This window comes from Lagopus leucura, unplaced genomic scaffold (genome assembly GCF_019238085.1).
Source record: "Lagopus leucura isolate 7727_CA_CO unplaced genomic scaffold, USGS_WTPT01 Super-Scaffold_100001, whole genome shotgun sequence".
NCBI lineage: Eukaryota > Metazoa > Chordata > Aves > Galliformes > Phasianidae > Lagopus > Lagopus leucura.
In genome coordinates this window covers 70,134,889-70,154,304 of record NW_024962262.1, presented here as the reverse complement: position 1 = coordinate 70,154,304, position 19,416 = coordinate 70,134,889, and the positions used below count along the sequence as shown (strand labels likewise).

Here is a 19,416-nt window from a genome sequence, read left to right as displayed (position 1 = left end):
CTTGTCTCCCTCTTTGAGGCATTTGGATTCCCAGGCAGACACTGTGTTCACCTGGTCTGCAGAGAACCTTCTTCCAACATCTCATCCCTCCCAGCAGCAGTGGGACTCTGGTCTGTGTGATCAAAGTGGAGTGGGATCACAGCTCACAAACTGATGGCCCCGCTTAGGTTGTTATTGTAGTTCAGGCACATTCATTCAATGTTGTGAAGATAGCAATTAACAAATCCTGCTGGCAGCACGCTCTTGAGAAGGAAAACTGAAGACTACAAGGCTTGTGACAGCATGGAGGAAAGACCCGTTGTGCTCAGAGGTTCTGACCCACAGTGGTCCTGCATGGGAGGAACCATAGGCTGGAGATTTTGAACCATGCCTAGGTTATCTAAGCAAGCCCAGGGATGTCACTGGGGATATCATCCAAAAGCACATGAAATCTGCTGAGCATGGTCCCCACTCTCCCCACACCACAATTTATGGCTTATTCTTGTGGGGTATCTAATATGTACATCCCATTTCCCACGAGACACAGAGAGAGCAGTGCTCTCACTGCTGTCCGGATGGGACTAGAGGCCACTTCAGCACATGGTTTTCCTGGACAATTCAATGTACAGGGTCCTGTGCAGGTACATATTTGCTTCTGGTAAAGCAACAGAAGCTTCTCCTCATGTCTAAGTCTTTGTATCCCTGTTTTCTTTTGGAGGCACATGCACACCTATGACTCAGATGAGAGAGAAGAGGCACAGAGCACATGAGAAAAATCCCTGTTGCCCCTGCTGCTGCCCCCATTGCTTCCTGCTGCGGGGCAGCTGCCTTGGGATGACTCACCTGTCAGGGCATACACACGCAGCCCAAACTATCCCAAGCTGCCAAGTGAGTTTGGCACTCAATACTGTGCAAAACATGGATGCAGGCTTTATGCAAATTCCTTTTCAAGGCTCCTGTCCACCTGCCTGTGTGTTTCCTAAATTCCTCCGACTGCCCAGATCCCCAAACAAACCCCAGAGAGGGAAACGCAGGTGAGTGCCTCACCAAGGGCACAGTACACATGAGGACGAGGAGCAGGGCAGACACCCATGTTCTCGTAGCATTGCTTGGCTATGGCAGAAAAGAGGTGGACCACCCTGTGCCCCACCAGGCAGGATGGGTGCACCCCAGTACGTCAGCCCTGAAGGCTGGGGAAAAAAAGCCCAGATTTGCAGGGCATCTGAGTTGCCTTGCTGGCATCTTGCTGCCTTGCTGCCTATAGGAGCTGCAATCAAAGGTGGGATTGCTCTTTTCTCAAGGGAAAATTGGGGTGAAAAAGTAAAGCAACTGAGGCACATAGGTGGTAATGGGCACCTGGGGTGTCAGCTCTGCCCAGAAGAGTGAGTGAAAGTGAGCAGATGCTAATGGAGTGATTGGACTTAGGTGATCTTAGTGGTCTTCTGCAACCTTAGTGATTCTGTGAGCAAAAGGACACTTGTCCCTTCTGTTCCACAGTAGAGGGGACAAGCACGACTTAATGCCTCATTTTCTTCTGAACTGAGATTTACCGGAGGTCCGCCCCTCCGACAGGAAGGGGGCAGAGAAATGGCTCATTGTCCCTTTAAGATGAGGCGAGCTGCCACTCTTAGTCATATATCTGTACTGCACCCTAGGGTTATAAAAACATACATCTTCGTTTTGAAAGTCTTTTATTACATCCATAAACATCAGATTGCAGCTGACTGTTCCTGGGATGAGAGCGTCCCAGTACTCCCAGTGAGTTTTGACAAGGGGAGGGAACGAGAGGCAGCCTGGCTGCTCTCTTACTGGAGCCGTGTTATCGGGGACTCGCCAGCTTCCCGCACGCTGTCAGCGCTCAGAGCGGTGCCGGCAAGGACGCGGGTGGCTCTGCTAAATCTCACCACTGGACTCTCACATCGTCCCGGTGCACGGTAAGTTTTCCTTACCTCCTTAGATAGGGCACAGAGCTTGCTCCGTCAGACCTTCAGTGCTGGACTTGGGTTATTTTAGGGGTGAGGAAACTGGGAAACGGGTTTTTGTGATGGGAATGGATATGGTCTTGCAGTCAGCTGCTCTGTTGGGAGTTAAGCTGCAGCAGGAACGTGGGGGTTTGCTGAGAGTCCCCCAGTCGCTGAGTGCTTGCTCCACTTTGGGACCTGAGGAAGCAGGCAGAGTGCTTTGTGCAGAAATAATCCCAGGGAGTATTCTGGCATCAGATCTGAAGGGTTGCAAATCTTTTCAACAAGTACAGGAGCTGTTATTTTGGGGAATGTCACAAGCACTGGGCTGCATTTCTGCCTCATTCATTTTGTGCTGGTTCAGAAGTAGCTTAGGAAATGCCACTGAGGTGTTTCAGTGCAGGGAGTGCTCACTGACTTGCAGTGTGTGTACAAAGCGTGCACACCTCCCTGCTCCCAGAGCACTGGAGCCCGGTGTCCTGGCTGGGGACACCCAAGGGATCTCTCACTGCTTTCACACCAGGTGCCTCCCAACACCCCAGCACACTCCTGGCAGAGTTTTCCTGCAAGCTGCAGGCAGTAGGGGAAAAGTGGAGCAGAGTCCAACCTTCCTGCCCCGATGCTGACACCTCTCAGAGGACCAGAGTGCCTTTTTGATTCATCACAGAGCCCCTTCTCAAAGATGCTGAGTGTCTTTCCAGTATATATATATATATATATATATAAATATAAATAAATAAATATAAATATAAATAAAATATAAAAATATAAAAAAATAAAATAAAAAAAATATAAAAAAATATAAATAAATATATATAAAAATATATATAAAAATTTTATATATATATATATAAATATATATATATATATATATATATATATTTTTTTTTTTTTTTTCTCACATCTCCCTTCTGTTTTTTGTTTCTTTCTTTCTTCAGAGAAAGAAGAATTGTTCCAGAATTTACTGGGACAGATTGCCGAGCAGTTCTCAAGGTAGGACGCTGAATGTCATAATTTATTTAAAATTGTGTTTCTTTCATCAGCCAGAAGTGAAACTCTGCCAGGAGGCAGAGGGGTGTTTAAGGTCTCTCTGCAGTCCCACTCCCACGCTACATTCAGGCCCCATGCACGCAGCCCTCCTGCTGAGAGCAGTGCAGTATCTTCAACCAGTAGCAGCCCTGGCTTCTCTTTGATCTAAAAAGGAGATCACGTATTAAATATAAATGCTCTTATTGTGTTTCTGCCCCCTTAAGAAACAAAATAAATATTTATGTGCAGAACACAGAAATCATCAGATGTGTTCCATTTCGCCCCTTTAACACACGAAGCTCTCTCCTCAATGGAGACTTGCAAGCATCCATATAGCTGATAATTTCCATAGGGCAGAACAACCTCATCACATCTCATCAAACCTCCAGCATCACTCAGAGGAGAGCTCAGCACCAAGACATTGCCGTTAGGAAACGCTATGGGTTTACATTGCCTCCAGAGGGACACGACAGTGAGTTGCTGCCCGCAGAAGGGTGCAGAACCACAGTGCAATCCCAGAGCCATTGCCATGAAAGATCTCCTGTCCCTTATGGCAGTCCCAAGCGGTCTGATTGACCCTCTGGGAAGCATGGAGGGTTCTGGCAGTTGGCAGCTAGGGTTGACGCAGCTCTAACTGTATGACATTAATGCATGGGGGTTTTCTTTCCAGGGTTTTTAAAATCAATGAACTGAAAACGGAAGTAGCTAATCACTTGGCAATGCTGGAGAAAAAGGTGGAACGTGAGTGTCCCTTTGCTGCCATCGTGCTGTCTCATCCCAGGGCACCCCTCCTGCAACCCTGCCCTCCCCATCCCCAGTTTCAGCCCCCCTGCCACTCCATTATTTCTGATAACTCTATGTCACCCTCCTTTTTCTGCTTTTTTCCTGCTGGGAATGGGGCTGGGCTATTTTCCATGTGCAGCAGAGCAGACCCTTATCCCCAAGGGCTACTTCTTGTCACTGCATGCCCTTGGGGTCCTGTCCATCCCCTGGGCCACAAGCAGCAGGCTCACCTATCACTTCCAGCTCACCCAGCTTGTTGAGTGAGCTGACAGTGACACGGTTGTTTTTAGTTGCTGTGCAACAACAAAGTAAAGTTCATCTGGCCAAAGAGCTCCTTTTCTTTCCAGGCAGCATCCTACTTCCATTCTTCAGTCTGTTAGTGTAGAATGGGCCCAAGAAACGCAGGGTAGGAGGGTGAATAAGGCACTGTCACATGGTGCAGTTTCAGCTGCCAAAGGCCACATCCTCATTGAGATGCAGCATTTAAACTTCACTCCTCTACAGCTGCAGAAAACACTTTCTCACTGGGCTGGCTGGAAAAAAAAAGAAAAAAATCGAAGCTAAAAAATGAATCAACAAACCAACAACAAATTTTCTGGTTCATGGAAAGAGTTTTTTTCTTGAAATTTCTCCCAACCAGAAGCTACCTCGACCCCACAGCTGCTCAGTGAAAGAGATGCCTTTGTCAGCAAGGCGGGGAGAAAAATGTCCTTCTCCAGGGACAGCCACAGGGGAGCCCTTCCAAGGTCACCTCTGTCAGCCCCAGGCAGTGCAGGCACCCTGCTGCTCAGTGTGGGGCCTCCGAACTGCCATGGAGCCAAACATACAGCTTTCATCTCCAGGCAGAGCAGAAAGGAGGGAGAGCCCCCGATCCAAGCAGGGATCCCAGAGACTGCTCCAAGAGCCCTGCTGCAAGGCTGGACACAGTCCAAGGATTTCTTTAGACAGCACAGGGTCTTTTCAGAGGGTATTTCTTAATGCAGGATAATATAATGGGCCCTTCATCAGCACACATGATGAGGCCATTTATTATTTGCAAACAAACAGGGAAAAGAATTGTGCTTTTGTTTTACCTCCTTTGGAGATCCCTTTCCCACCATGCTCACGTACGATCTCTGAGACTTCTACAGTGGGATGTGTGTGCAGGAGCAAGTGCTCACAACAGGACCATCATCTCACACAGCCCATATGCAGCAGTGTGTTTGAGGGATCTTTTAAGGCATTTTTTAGACCTAGTCTAAAGCCTGTGAGTTCTCCTTGGAAAAGTTCTCTGTGCAAGGAAGGCACTGGCAGTGATCCATGCTGTAGTTCCACTTTCTTTGGAGCAGGGAAAACTCTTTACACACCATCTACCTTAAGAAAATAACTGTGTAAATTCCCTGCTCCCCTGGAGAGGATTTGGAAGCAAGTTAAAGAGACTCAATAGGAAAAATGCTCAAGGCTGCCATTTTGCACCACATACCCCTTCCCCCTGCAGCCGCCTGCCCCCTGCCCTGTGGGGCTGTAACCTTGCTCTGCTCCCACTGCTTCCCATGGGCACCAGACAGCATCTGGTTTCTATCCTCACATTGAAGTTGCCCAAAGAAATTACTTCCAACAGCTCTAGGCAAAAATACGCATTCATCTGAAAATGGGATTTAGAAGTGGCTAGTATCTCCATAGTCAAGCATAAATCACAGAATCACAGAATTAGAGAACTACAGAATGATTTGGGCTGGAAGGGATCTCAGAGCCAATGCCACCTCAACCCCTGCCATGGGCAGGGCTGTCCCTGCCCCCATCAGCTCAGGATGCCCAGGACCCCATCCAACCTTGCCTTAAGCACCTCCAGGGATGGGGCATCCAAACCAAACCCCTTCCCCTTCCCTCTCCTGATAGGCAAAATTTTTGACCTGGTTCAACCTCTTCTTTTTCCCCCCTTCCCTACTTCTTCATCCAGGATCAGCCTTTGCAATTACCTGCACAAAGAAAGACAGTCTCTTCTTATAAGCAGAGCTGTGGCCTTCCAAGACAGCTTTTGATCACTTGGATGCTCCCCTCCAGATCAATGCAATTCTATAATTCTATGATTCTGAACAAAGGAGCTGTGAAATGATGGCATGTGAGTGACATGGCCCTCACAGATGGTGCCATGTTCCGTCCTTGAGCACACTGGTAGCTCACAAGAGGGAAGGGAGGACATTCTCACCCTCGCTTTGTGTGGGGCTGTCCCAGCTGCATGGCCCGAAGTGCTGCAGCACAATCAGGCAATCAAACTTCTCGCCTCGTGGCTTTTCTAATTGCACAGAGAGGGCATATAGGATTTTCTGTGTCGCATGCAGAAATAACCTTTGATTACAACATTGATTGGCAAAGGCAAGTGACGGATCTTCAATACACATAAAAACGAAATCAATGGTTACAGCCAAAACTTTTCGACATTTCTCTCTCTCCTGCAGTTTCACTTTGGACTGTCTGTGCCCAGCAATGTCTCTCAGAGCCTCTCAATGCTCTGCATGACCTTTCAAATTAAAACTTTTCATCTTAATGGGAATTCTAATCCCGCTGGGACGCGTTTGCCGAGCTGCACTTATCATCCCATCGCAGAAGGGGTTTTGCTCAGGATTTCCTTTGATTCCTGCTCTACAGCAGAGAAGCGAAGGCATTAGAACAAGCTGGCTGCTGCTCACAATTGCGGGAAAGCTGAGGCGCTGAGGCCAGTCTGCGAATTAAAAAGCTCATGCTATTATCTAAAGCTGGCAGCCAAGAATGCCTGTGGGCTTCCATGGCACACTGCTTTGGCAGCACCCATGTGTGTGGGGCTCACCGGCTATCTGGGCTGCTCCCTTATTGAAGCCCTTTGAAATTCTGCACAACTGTGAAAGGAGAGCCTTCGGATTTTGCCACGGTAACACCCCTGGTGTTTTCCTTTGTTGACAGTGGAAGGCCTGAAAGTTGTGGAGATTGAGAAATGCAAGAGCGATATTAAAAAGATGAGGGAGGAAATGGCAGCAAGAAGCAGCAGGTAAGTTCTGTGCCAGTCCTAGCAGAGCAATAGGCGGCTGCTTTCAGGCCCTCCTGCAAGATATCTGCAGGATCCAGCTGCCTGCCAGGCTTAGAAGGATGGAAGTAAGGAAACAAACATTGCATGAATTTAATATTTGTGGATCTAGTGCCGTTCATCTGTTCAAATAGTTGGAGCCATGTGAATAGAGAAGCAGGTCTTGTAATGGAAAGTGATGTTCCACCATGCAGAATGGGAATTCTTCTTCCAGATGTATGGGGAGAGAAGGAATGGGATGAGGGCTTCTGCTGAGTGTTGTGCTTCCATGGGTGTTGCATAGAGCTCAAGTTAGTTCTGGTAAGATTCAAACTACATTCTGGGAATATGGCAAATATATGTGTAACCGTTTTTCTAATTATGATCTCATGCTATTATACAGTATCCATTTCAATTCTGACAAGAAATCGGGAATGAATTTTCTACTTTGAGGGCTTGCTGCTGTTTTCAAGATCGGTTTTGCTGCAATTAAAAGAACTGCAGAAAAAAATGCACTTTGCAGGGGATGTGGTCTCAGCCAATGGCTCTGCCCCAGTGTCACTGGGAAGCCCACGCAGGATGAGCACATCATCACTAAGAGGCCATGGGCACTTCTGGGGGGGTCACTGGAGAGATGCTCCTTGCTCAGAGTGCAGACAGAAGGGGCTTTGCAACAAGAGTAGCTCTGTGTGCTGATGTCTGCTTGTTCTTTATTTAGGGTCAAATTTGGTGGCCTTTAATCAAAACTATTTCCTATTGCTGGGAATGCTTATAAACATCACTATCCACATAAGCCAGGAGGCAAGGTGTTAATGCAGTCCTGTTAAGAGTAAGGCCAAATTCAGATATTGTACTAGCATCGCTGCAGAGTAATGCTATTAACCTCAGGAGACCTTCTCCAGATGCACACCAGTATGACAGATTGCAGGCTGCCTCATGTCCCTTCTAGGTGTGTGAGGAAATCTCTTTAGGAAAGTTGAGTAAAGCCAAAAAGCAATGCTTGCAAGTTCACATTCTCAGGACAGCTGCCACAAGCTTCAGGAAGTACAAGGCAGTTCCAGCAGCCATGAGTCATTCCTCTCCCAGGTTGCCTTTTTACAGCCTATGTTCTGTAACACAAACAGCAACCTGGTAACAGAACAGCAGGAGCAGGGAGTGCTGCATCTGCCCTGCACAACTGGCCCCAGCCAGGCTGGCTCCTGGTGCCCCTTGTCTCCTGCTGTGAGCAGGGGCTCTAGATGGCCTGGCTGCTATGAGATCCCCATTGGGACAAGCACTGGCTCCCCCTCCCAACAGGCTCACAGAATCACAGAATCATTAAGGTTGGAAAAGACCTCTAAGATCATCTAGTCCAGCCGTCAGCCCATCACCACCATGCCCCTAACCACATCCCTAACAATGAACAACTGTGTTGGGAAAAATCACCATGCATGTTAAATGTGTATCTCTACCCTGCAGAGCAGCAACCCCACTTGCATCCACTCAAATTGTGTTTTTTTCCCAGTCTGTTTTTGTGTTCATGCTGGCACATGCTATTAGCATTGCAGTGCACTTAAACTCATGATCATCTGTAGATATAGATTTACATTTCTAAAGGTCCAATGTACCCCAACTCTGTTCTGTTCCCCAGTGCAGCCAGATGAAGGCTTTAATGTTTTATTGCAGCTGGGAAATAGGGGCAGTTGTCTGGCCCAAAGCTAGAACAGCTTCATTTAGGGCAAGGAGTGCCCCAGTCTCCTTACTTTGACCCCACTAACACCCCTCACAGCAGAATTTTGAAGAAAACGTTTTAAAAATGATGAAGAGAGCTTTTCTGCAGCTAATAATTCCCTTGAACAGGGCAGCAGGAGGCAGAGGGTGATGAGGCGCTGGCACAGCTGCCCAGAGAAGCTGTGGTGCCCCATCCCTGGAGGCGCTCAAGGCCAGGTTGGATGGGGCCCAGGGCAGCCTGAGCTGGTGGGGGGCAGCCCTGCCCACGGCAGGGGTTGGGGTGGTGTGGGTTTTGAGGTCCCTTCCAACCCAAACCATTCTGTGATTCTGTGACGTATCTCTGTTGGCAGATTTAAAAAAAAAAAAAAAAAAAAAAAAAAGAGAAATTGTATCAGAGGTCAACTTTAAGAGCAGAAAAATAGACCTGATCAAATTCCCAACGGAGAAGATGCTAAGAGATGTGAAATCTGTGAAATTCTGAAAAAATATAGGGTCAAATCGTGTAGCTGGCTTTGTTTGTCGGGGAAGCTGAAAAATGAGAAGGGGTGATCCAAATGCTAGGAGTGGTGGGAGAAATGCAAAATGCAAGATCAACATCACATGAGAGTTATCAGAGCCCATGTGATCAGCTACTGCTGAAACATATGCTGAGCTAAAAACCTCTACGTGATTGCCGGGGGACACTCTATGGAGCCATCAGTTTTATTGTGCCCCTGTGGCTATGAAGCTGCTTCTGCAGCTGGCTACAATTGCAGCAGCGTAGATGTCCTGCAAAGACTGTTGGCATCTCCCACCATCAGATCAGCCCTCTGCTCAGATGGGATAAAACAAGCTTGGTGCTTCTAAACTTTGAGGAAGAGTAGGCAGCTGGCATCTGTGTTAGTGGAATCACAGAATCATAGAATCATTTCAGTTGGAAGGAACCTTTAATGGCCACCTGGCCCAACTCCCCTGCAATGAACAGGGATACCTACAGCTACGCCAAGTTGCTCAGCATCCCATCCAGCTGACCTTGAATGTCTTCAGGGAGGGGGCATCCATCACCTCTCTGGGCAATCTTTTCTAGTGCTGAGTATCCAGCTAGTGACCAGGAAAATGTTTACCTGTAATTGCTAACAGTGATTCCCATTCTCCAAGATTAGGGAGCCAAGCAGACCATGCCTGCTGAGCTTGGTGCCTCAGTGCTGCTGTCCCACCCGAGGGAAAGCAGTTGAGTTGGTCTGGCCATCAGAACAGATGGTTACCAGTTCTGACGCAGTCTTAGGGTCTTCTAGAGGTCTCCATCATAGCATCTGCAAACATAAGATGCTCACTGAAAGAAAAGTTACTTGGTTTAAGTAGAAGCAGTGGAGTATCTATGTGTGCTCCTTGCTCAAATTCAAATTCACAGAGAAAGAGCGAGAAGGGCAATGGACAAGAAGAGAAAATCCTACAGAGGATCACACTTTTAAAGCTTTTGAGCAGCAGCAAAGTAGAAAGGAGAAGTTAGGAAAAGGCACAGCTCTCCAGGCAATGCTAACTATGATACCTCAATACTTCTGGCCATTATTGAGGCACTGTGGTTTTTCATTCCCTGAATATTTCATTTCAGGACTACCTGTCCCTGCAAATACAGCTTTTTGGATGAAAACAAGAGGCCAACACCCCGGCGAGATGTGCCGTCCTACCCAAAGGTATGGTGCAATGCTTGCTTTCACAACAGCCTTGACAAATGCTGGTTTATGATGCCTGTCTCCTCACTGCCCATCTCCTAGCTCTGCTAAACCCATGGCCTGATCCAAAATCACTGGAAGCTAAAAGAAAAGCAGTCATTGCCCATGGGAATCTTACAGTCGGCTCCTCAGTAATTTTTAATTCTTGAAAGCTCATTTGTGATTGAGGTGTTAATGAATATTTTGCATCTGTCAACATTAAGTGCTATTTTGTTTAGTTGTTTATTCTGCATTCACGTAGCAAATAATCAGACAGGCCTATAGTGCTGTGTTCTAATTAAAAACAGTGCTGCTGCCAGGTTTCTCCTAATGGATTATTTCTTAATTTAAAAAGTAATTTATGGGGATGCTTCACCTAAGGAAACAAAGAGAAAATGCAACACTGGATTCTCTCTAGGCCATTTCAGTGTTCCTGCAAAAAGTGGTTAGTGTATTTGCGAGAGAAAACTGCAATACTTGTAGAAATACAAACCTACAGTGATGAATGTGGATGGAACTATGAAGCACACCAGACCTTCAATCCTTGCACCAGCCACCTTTGCCCAAAGGCCTTATTCAGAGCTACCAGGTGTGCTCTGCTCCATGCCCAGCACACACCTTGACAAAACACCAGCTCATTTTGTGTGCAAACAACACAAAGCTGCCTTGGTTGCTCTCAAGGCATGTAATGTGGACATGCATCCTTGCATATTGGTCTTTAGAGCTTTAGAGAGTAGCATCAGGAAACACCTTACATTTCTTTTCATTAACCCATTAGTCCTGAGTTCCTGACACTAACGCATGTTTCCATAAAACATACCAGTTGTAAAACTGATTTCCTTCCCTTGATAAGTATATAGGTCAGATCAACTTCTTTAGATCAATTGCTATTATATTAGGACCTTGAATTAACAACTACAGTTGTACTGAGTGATTGCAGGGTAAGCCAGTAGTCTGTATTGCCCGGGGACCAAAACTCACAGGGATTTTAGTTTCAGAGGGAGCTTGGCTTCTGTTAGATGAATTTGGTAGATTCATTATTACTTGTCAGGGACTGGATTTGTCCAGTTTCAAGTGAGGCTAATAATTGATGGATCCGCTGAAAGGAGATGTTACCAAATAACAAATCAGTACAACCAATTCATTTCTTGCAGAACATCAGATTACATGAATATTATATATTCAGAAGCAAAAATAACTGACTTCTTGAGAAGGAACATTCATCTTCAGTGTTATCTTCCTTAAGTATCAGCAATTTGAGACTCAGAAAATTTCATTCACTTGCTCAGTGCAGTAAGCCCAAACTAATTAGAGACAGCCACAGTAAATGGGCCAATTAAAGCTACAAGGCTTTCGTGTCCCAGAGAGACTCTGATCAACAGAGCTTCAAAAATGTGATTCAGGAAAGAGCAGCTATGGACTGGTCTTTTAGCCCTCCACGTTCCTTCTTTTTATTTCATAAACAAACTGTAACTGACTGATGAGCTCCATTTTGTTCAAAGCCTCTGAGCATAACGATAAAAAATTGCTCTAACCACACTGGCTGACAACCACTTTGAAAACATGGGCATTCTTGAAAAAAATACTCAAAGTGAGAGCATAAATCACTCCAAAGCTGATGTATCACACCCGCCAGCTAATTTAGCATTACAAGCACCAGCTCTGCAGCATCTCTCTGAGACCAGCTACACCATGTGTTGCAATGCTTCGTGCTAGTGCAGCCAGTCTGTGCACTGTGCCCTTTGCAAATTTACCCTCGAGCCCAACCATAACGCCTCTGCTCTCCTCTCTTTCTTCCAGACCCCTCCCTCCTGTTTCCCAGGTAACAGCGATAGGACAAGAGGGAATGGCCTTAAAGTTGTGCCAGGGGAGATTCAGTTTGGACATTAGGAAAAATTCCTTCTCAGAAGGAGTGTTGAGGCAGTGGCACAGGCTGCCCAGGGAGGTGGTGGAGTCACTGTCCCTGGAGGTGCTCAAGAACTGTGTGGATGTGGCACTGAGAAACATGGGCAGTGTGCATGGTGGAGGTGAGCTGGTGATTGAACTGAATGATGCCAGAGGTCTTTTCCTACTTAAGATTCTATGATTCTATCTCAGCCAACCAGCAGCGAGCCACTGGCAAGTAGAAGATGTGTTGCTCTTTCCTTGGGAAATCCAGCTAAATCCCCTGTGGTTGAGACTAGTTAAGGGGCCCTCACTAACTCTGGCTGCCTTTCTGTCCACAGTACATGCTGTCCCAGGAGACCATAGAAGCACTTCGGAAACCAACATTTGATGTCTGGTTGTGGGAGCCCAATGAGGTATTGATGCCCTGCTAAGCTAGTTTTGCTGTCTTTCTGAGAGCCAGCAAAGCCAGAGGAATCCGTTCAAATAGGCCTGAGCATTTTTTTCTTTCCCCTGCCCTTTGCTCAGTGTATTTTTTTTTCATTCTCATTTCACACCATAACACAGTACTTTTCCCTAACAGATACCTGATATGGTGATTGTGATACTCTAACTTCTCTTTATTTTTACTTTAATCTCTTCCTAGTAATGTCCCAGAGTGACCATTCCACAATTGTTTCTGCCATAGGAGCTCTCCTGTGCTGTTTGGTCTGAACAGTTCCATCCCTAACAAAGTACATGCTTCAGGGCACCAGCAGTAACTTTGCTTAAATCAGTGGAGCTTTATGCTGCCGCATGAAGGCAGGCAGAGCTGCATGCATTGATTCACATCCCTTTAGGAAAGGGTTTTTCTGCAGGGCATTGTGAAGAGGCTGCATGAACTTATCAGTCTGTACTTACTGATTTATCTTCTTATTTTTCTTATTGCTGTTGCTGGGTCGTTCTAGAAGCATCTCCAGCTGCAGTTACTTTAATTACTGTCTCAATAAGAAACATACAAAAGTCATTCTGACTCTATAGTAACATGACAAGGAAAAACACCCCACACTTCTCCTACAGAAGCAGCCTATATCCGGCTGGATGTTGCCTCTGACTGATGGGAGAACAGAGGAACTCTCTGGTACCTTTGGGTCAGTCTCCCTGGCAGAGGCTGGCAGAGTGTCCCTTGGTCTTTGCCAAGCCATGGCTGGTGTTCACCACTTACTTCCCCATCCTTTTCTTACATACCACAGCCATACAAGATGGCTCGCCTCCAGATTTTGAATGGCTGTCAATTCTTTAAAGCAAGACAGAATTATGACCTGCCAGGTGAACCACAGCATTTTGGCTCATTGCTTTGGCTATTAAGAAAGAACAGGGACAAACCACAGGCAAAAACCATTATCTACGGATTCTTGTGTGCTGAGACATAGAGTTTTAGCACAGTAACTCATTCAAAGTACTAGGAAACACTATCTGGTGGCGTGAAGGAGGCTAACAGGAGGGTGAGGAGATCAGGCACGCTCTGAGAGGAGGCCTGCTGCTCTGCAATAATATGCTGTGCAAGCATGAGAGCAGGGCACCATATGGGTTTGTCTCAGCCTTTCTGCTCTGGTTCATGTTTACAGGAAATATTTCAATTCTGTCAATGCTTATTTAGCAGTGAGCATCTGCCCATGTGCTCCATGTGGAGCAGGCAGGCTGCAAACCCTAATTTCTGTGGTTCAGATGGGCTAAGAACAAGTCAACAGATCTACAGCAGAATCCTGGCCACGTGGTGTGGCTTCTGGTCTTGTAAGAAAATCTTTTTCTTTCTGTTTGAATGACTCAAAGCCAGCCCCCTTGGTACTGCGTGAACTCTGTGTATTCCCTGGGTAAGCATAAAAATTCAATAGATGAAAACTTTTTTCTTTTTTTCTGGAGAGTTTAAAAGAGACCCAATATCTCCAAGGCCACATTTGTGACATTATACTCAACATATTAAAATTCCTAGCTCAGTCCACAGTCTGAGAACCATAGTCTGAGATCAGAGAACAGGCCAATGTAGTGAATGCATTTATCCTCTGTAGATTTTGCCTTCAGAGATGGAAATATGAATAACATGCACTCCTGAACTCCCAGTAATCTGTTCATTTCTAGTAGGTGGCAGCTGCTGTGCTCCCAGATACCTAAATATTGATACCCTTCATTTGCAATATTTTCCAACCCTGAAAATGAACTGGGAGCAGCAGTGCCTGCCTTCCCCTTCCTGCTGCAGATTAGATGCATTCAAAGGAGCAGCCCATCTGTGCATCGTAGCTGCTAGAAGTCCCAGCTAGAGCTTAGGGTGCTCACAAACCTCCTGTTTTTGTAGCGTTGAAACCAGAGGTCTTCTATTGGAAAGGAAATCTGTATTAAAAAAGTTGTTTATAGAGCACAGAAATTCCCAAGGAGAGAAGATGTAGATATATTTCTTCAAAGATACCTTGCTTGCTGCTGTCATTTTCTGTACAACTAGAACCTCAGCCATCTCCATCACTGATTTAAATGAGCACTAGAACAAGACCATATCCCTCCTGAATTAGAAAAATGGCTATACTGTTTCATGAGAAGGAATTGCTGTGATTCACATGAATCACCATTACTGAAGAGAGGGGCTATGACTCCAACCCTAGCACAAAACCTATGAAGTCCACAGCAATCTGTCTACTTCAAAAAGCTCTCAGAGCCTTTCTGCCTCCCCTCTTGCACTGTTTTTAATCATGCAATCTTCAAACATCTTTCTTTCATCTTGACAAGAGGGCCATGCAATTACTCAATGTGTACAAGGAGGAAATTCACTTTGCAACATATCATAAACCCAACTGACATTTACCATGCCAATAACCTCTCCTTGGCTGCAGATGCTGAGCTGCTTGGAGCATATGTACCATGATCTTGGACTGGTCAAAGACTTCAACATCAACCCCATCACATTAAAGAGGTGGTTGGTAAGTGTTTCAAATTACTGATGTTTGCAATCTTTCTAGTACAAAACAAAATACTGAAACGAGGAATTCATTTGGCTCACACAAGTTATCCCTCTAAAAGCAGTAAACTATACAAATTCTTAAAATGTAAGTCCTTCAGCAAATGTTTGCATTCTTGTGGTCACTGATCACAATTCTTAATGACAGTTTTTTTGCCATGCATTGGTTTGCTGAGCTTTCTATTGCAGAGAGCAGTTCATTTCAGTGAATGCTCTTGGTACCAAATGGAAGCAGAGATGGGTGTCTTCAGATATGGCCAGAAAACCTCAATTTATAGATATCTAAACAATGGGAATCCAGTGGATATGCCAGGCTCTTTTCAGTGACACTCAGTGACAGGTGAAGAGGAAACAGGCACAGAATGAAACACAGGAAATTCCATACAAAAATGAGAAAGAACTTCTTTATTGTGAGGGTGACAGAGCACTGGCACAGCCTGCCAGTTGTAGAGTCACCTGCTTTAGCAGGGGGTTGGACTACTGATATCCAGAGGTTTCTTCCAACCTCTATGATTCTGTGTTTCTGTGATTTGATGTGTTAAATCACAAGGAGTAAAAGAGCAAGACAGGATGGAAAAGGAATTGCTGAGAAGCTAAATAACTTTCTTTCTCTTAGTCTTTATTGTTGAGAATGTGGGAGAGATAAAAGACATGAAAAGGGCAAGAGCATACCAAAACTAAGATGTCTGAAGAGGCACTGGAGCATTAAAAAATCAGTGGCATCAGATCCAAGGAGGAGCACAAGAAAAACAAATTTCTAAAAAGCTTAACATTGGCTTTCTCAGAAAAACCCATTGTGTTCCTAGAGGACGAGGAACAGTAGATGTTCTGCCAAATTATTTAAGAAGGATCTGATGACACTCTGAGCTACAGTTAGTAAAACTTACTCCTCCAGTCAGCAAGCTGATCTAAATAAGAATTAAAAACATCATGTTCATTGTATGGATGTTTCATATGATTCTGGTAAAGAAGAATTATGTCTCGACAGTCTCTCCTAATTATTTGAAGAGTATGCCGAGAATGGAGAAGGTTGCTTTGAATGATTACCTCCAGAAAGGACTTAATAAATTCCATACAGAAGGTGTCTAGGAAACACAAAACCTCATTCCAACAAGAACAGCAAGAGCAGCAACACGCACAGGGCTGAAGTTATCCCTGCTTGGGGTGCTGCTATGGGCTGATTCCAACAAGGCATTAGAGTGATTAGAGCTGGAATAAGAGATAAATGGACTGATGTTGCCAGGTCTCTAGATAAGGAATAAGGTTGGAGCTTATTGTAGGAGCTAATGTAGGACTGGTTTAGCCATTATAAAAGAACGCTATGAATACACTAATTGGGAGAGAAAAAATGATCAAGACAGGGGAAATCTCTCCCCAAAGAAGGCAGATGAAAAGGTTAGTAGTGCAGAGCTTAAAAAGCAGATGAACAAAAAGGGTAGGATGAAACCCAATATAATCAAGGCTAAGACAGAGCAGATAAAACAGAAAATTTCCTCCTCCCGTCTCACAGCCTGAAAACACAGGAAACAAGGTGATATGTCAACACACATAAACATGCTACCCACCAGCACTACAGCAGGCAGCTTCCTATTAGTCTGCATTCCGAGTCATTTGCTAGCGCTAGCATTTGAGAACAATAAGAGGAGCTTTGTACGTATTTTGCACAAACCTACAGCAGGGAGAGGATTCCTCTCTCAAACACCAGTTTCACAGAAGGCTGATTAAAAAACCCGAAGGACTCTGCTTCCACTATGTCACCTCCTCAGGCATAGCGTGGGCACCAGTTTGAACGTAAGTGGATGAGAAAAAGCCACCTCCTGCATACACTTGCTTTCCTACTGCTACATACGCTGGCTATGGAAATGTTCCAGGAAGCAGAAGGAAGGATGACTAATACTGCCCAGTCACTACAGTGCTCTGAGTCAGGACTCCCCGGGGATGTGCAGAGCTCTGCTGTAGTGTATACATCACATCCCTCTGTGCCGTACAGTGCCTGGGCACGGCCACATGTCCATGCGGTGGCTGTGAGATGCCACCCACCGCTCGCAAGCCTGGTTGGATAGCAGGAAACATTTCTTCTCAGAAGGAGTGGTGTGGCACTGACACAGACTGCCCAGGGAGGTGGTGGTGTCACCATCCCTGGAGGTGTTCAAGAGCCGTGTGGATGTGGCACTGAGGGACATGGGCAGTGGGCACAGTGGGGGTGGGCTGATGGTTGGACTGGTTGATCTTTGTGGTCTTCTCCAACACAAACTATTCTATGAGTTATTAATATAAATTAATGACATATTTCTGAAGTCCATATTGCAAAAGAGCTTTTGCAGTGAAGCCGACAAATATTTCATGAACATTGAAAACCCAAAGGTCTCTTGGATTCACACAGAGCCTTGAGGCCTCCTAAAAGGCAGATCCCCAGTTGAAGGGTTTGATCCTGATGAGGCTTGAGGACTCTTATAGGAAATTTATCCTTTGGAAGGATGCTTTAAGCAAGAAGGGTTCTGGGGGGTGTACTTTGAGCTCTCTGCACACTGTTGATGTTTACCCGCTGTGCAGTTTGAAATGCCAATTCAGTATCACAGCACAGTGCCCTCTCTCCAGCCTGGGTTGCACTTCTTGCAGGCTTCATCTGCCAGCAGACCTGGAAGACAGCAATCTCTTATCCTTCCCCAGAATCAGACCCTTGAGCTGTCGCCCTGTCCTAGCACATTAGGATGCTGGGCTCTGCAGGGCTTTGTGGAGCCAAAGGGTGTTTACAGGAGGGACGAAAAGCACGCATATATATATTTTCACAAAGAAAATGACTCTCCTTCATGACCACTCTGCACCCTTTCCCCACAGCTTTGCATTCATGACAACTACAGAAACAACCCGTTCCACAATTTCCGGCACTGCTTTTGTGTGACCCAGATGATGTACAGCATGATCTCACTCTGCAATCTTCAGGTATGCATATTTCTGTGCAAACCAGATCTGATTCAGTTAAAATCACCTTTTTTTTTTCTTTCTTTTTTTTTTTTCTGTTTCTTTTTTTTTTTTCTCCATAGCTATACAGTTTCTGGCTTTTCTTGCCAGGAAGAGTATGCAGAAAAACTTATCTGAATGGAAGTTCATTCTATTCAGAAGACACTGTATTAGTTTTTCTCACTCTTGTCATGGATTTAGTTAATAAGCATGTCATGGCAGCTATGCCCCAGCCCTGCCTTAACTTATCAAGATGCTCAGGTGACTTGTAAGGGACAGTGGTACTATCTCAGTGCTTTTATATCATCTCTGAAATAAATTTTGAGAAAATTGGCTTCTCTGTGCTGCTGCTATTTAATATAACAAAGGCAAATCTGAGTCATTTCTGCTGGAAGGGAAGGCGGAATTCTCTTTCTTCACTGAAATAAACTGACATACAGAAAAATACTTCATTTTGCTCAGTTTGCCTCTCCTTGAAATGTAAATGTGGTTTTTTTTTTCAATTCTATTCATTTCTGGGGACAGACTTAATAGAAATCACAATGCTACATTAACGTGTTTATTTTGCAGGAGAAATTTTCCCAAATTGACATCTTGATTCTCATGACGGCAGCAGTGTGCCACGACTTGGACCATCCAGGCTATAACAACACGTAAGTCTGCTTGTGCTTGCCTTGGGTTCGGTTGGGGAGGTAAGGCCAGCCGGCATTTTTGGTGGATCAGGTTTTCCTTCTCACAGCTTGAGCTGGCAGTGGCCTTCCCCCAAGGCCCTACTGCTAGCTCATACATGGGCCAAGGCAGGAAAGCTCAGGTTGGGTTGGGGCTGCCAGCTGGCCTTGGCTCTGAAAAGAAAAGGCTTTTTCATATTTCTGCCTCAGATCTTCCCCCAGCGCCTGAGAAAACAAGGTAAATATTTCAGAGAGGAGAGAATGAGTGCAGAAATGGGTATAGTTCTGCTAAGCAAGATGGAATATTTGCAGAAAAAGTGCCAAGGGATATTTGACTTGCACATTATTTTGCAATTACAAATGATGAAATGTACATTATTCTATTTATTATCATACTGGAAAATAGCTTTGTTGACACATGGTCACCTTTGTGTGCATTCACGTATGAAAAACAAAATGTGATAATCTAATACATTTGCAGATACTCATTAAATAAGCACAGAACTCAGTTGACTGAGACCAGTAAGAATCTGTCCGTCAGCATCAGCAGGAGTTGGATGAAGCCAGGTTCCTTCTGTGTTTGCTTCATGTCATTTTAAGCTACTTGGTTAAATAGGATAAATAAATAAATAAGTGGAGGGGAAGAGTGCCTGAGATGATATTAAAGTAATATCCGTCTTCTCTAAAAATCTAATTTAGTATTAGCAATAAGAACCGAACTGCAGCTAATTGAATAAGTATTCAG

General features: G+C 45.2%; 1 protein-coding gene across 2 annotated transcripts in view; it reads left to right on the top strand.

Annotated features, from left to right (window-relative positions):
- The window catches only part of PDE9A (phosphodiesterase 9A), a 42,336-nt gene that overhangs the window by 17,339 nt on the left and 5,581 nt on the right, over positions 1-19,416 (top strand). Inside the window, exons 1-9 of one of the 2 annotated variants that reach the window (XM_042867090.1) lie at positions 1,636-1,913; positions 2,879-2,933; positions 3,640-3,710; positions 6,672-6,756; positions 10,073-10,154; positions 12,398-12,472; positions 14,918-15,004; positions 17,881-17,985; positions 18,574-18,656. In XM_042867090.1, coding sequence (XP_042723024.1) covers positions 3,689-3,710; positions 6,672-6,756; positions 10,073-10,154; positions 12,398-12,472; positions 14,918-15,004; positions 17,881-17,985; positions 18,574-18,656 — 539 coding nt within the window. In that variant the 5' untranslated portion in view covers positions 1,636-1,913; positions 2,879-2,933; positions 3,640-3,688. Of the gene's footprint in view, positions 1-1,635; positions 1,914-2,878; positions 2,934-3,639; positions 3,711-6,671; positions 6,757-10,072; positions 10,155-12,397; positions 12,473-14,917; positions 15,005-17,880; positions 17,986-18,573; positions 18,657-19,416 lie in introns of those variants that run through there. The other variant, XM_042867089.1, reaches the window with a different exon arrangement.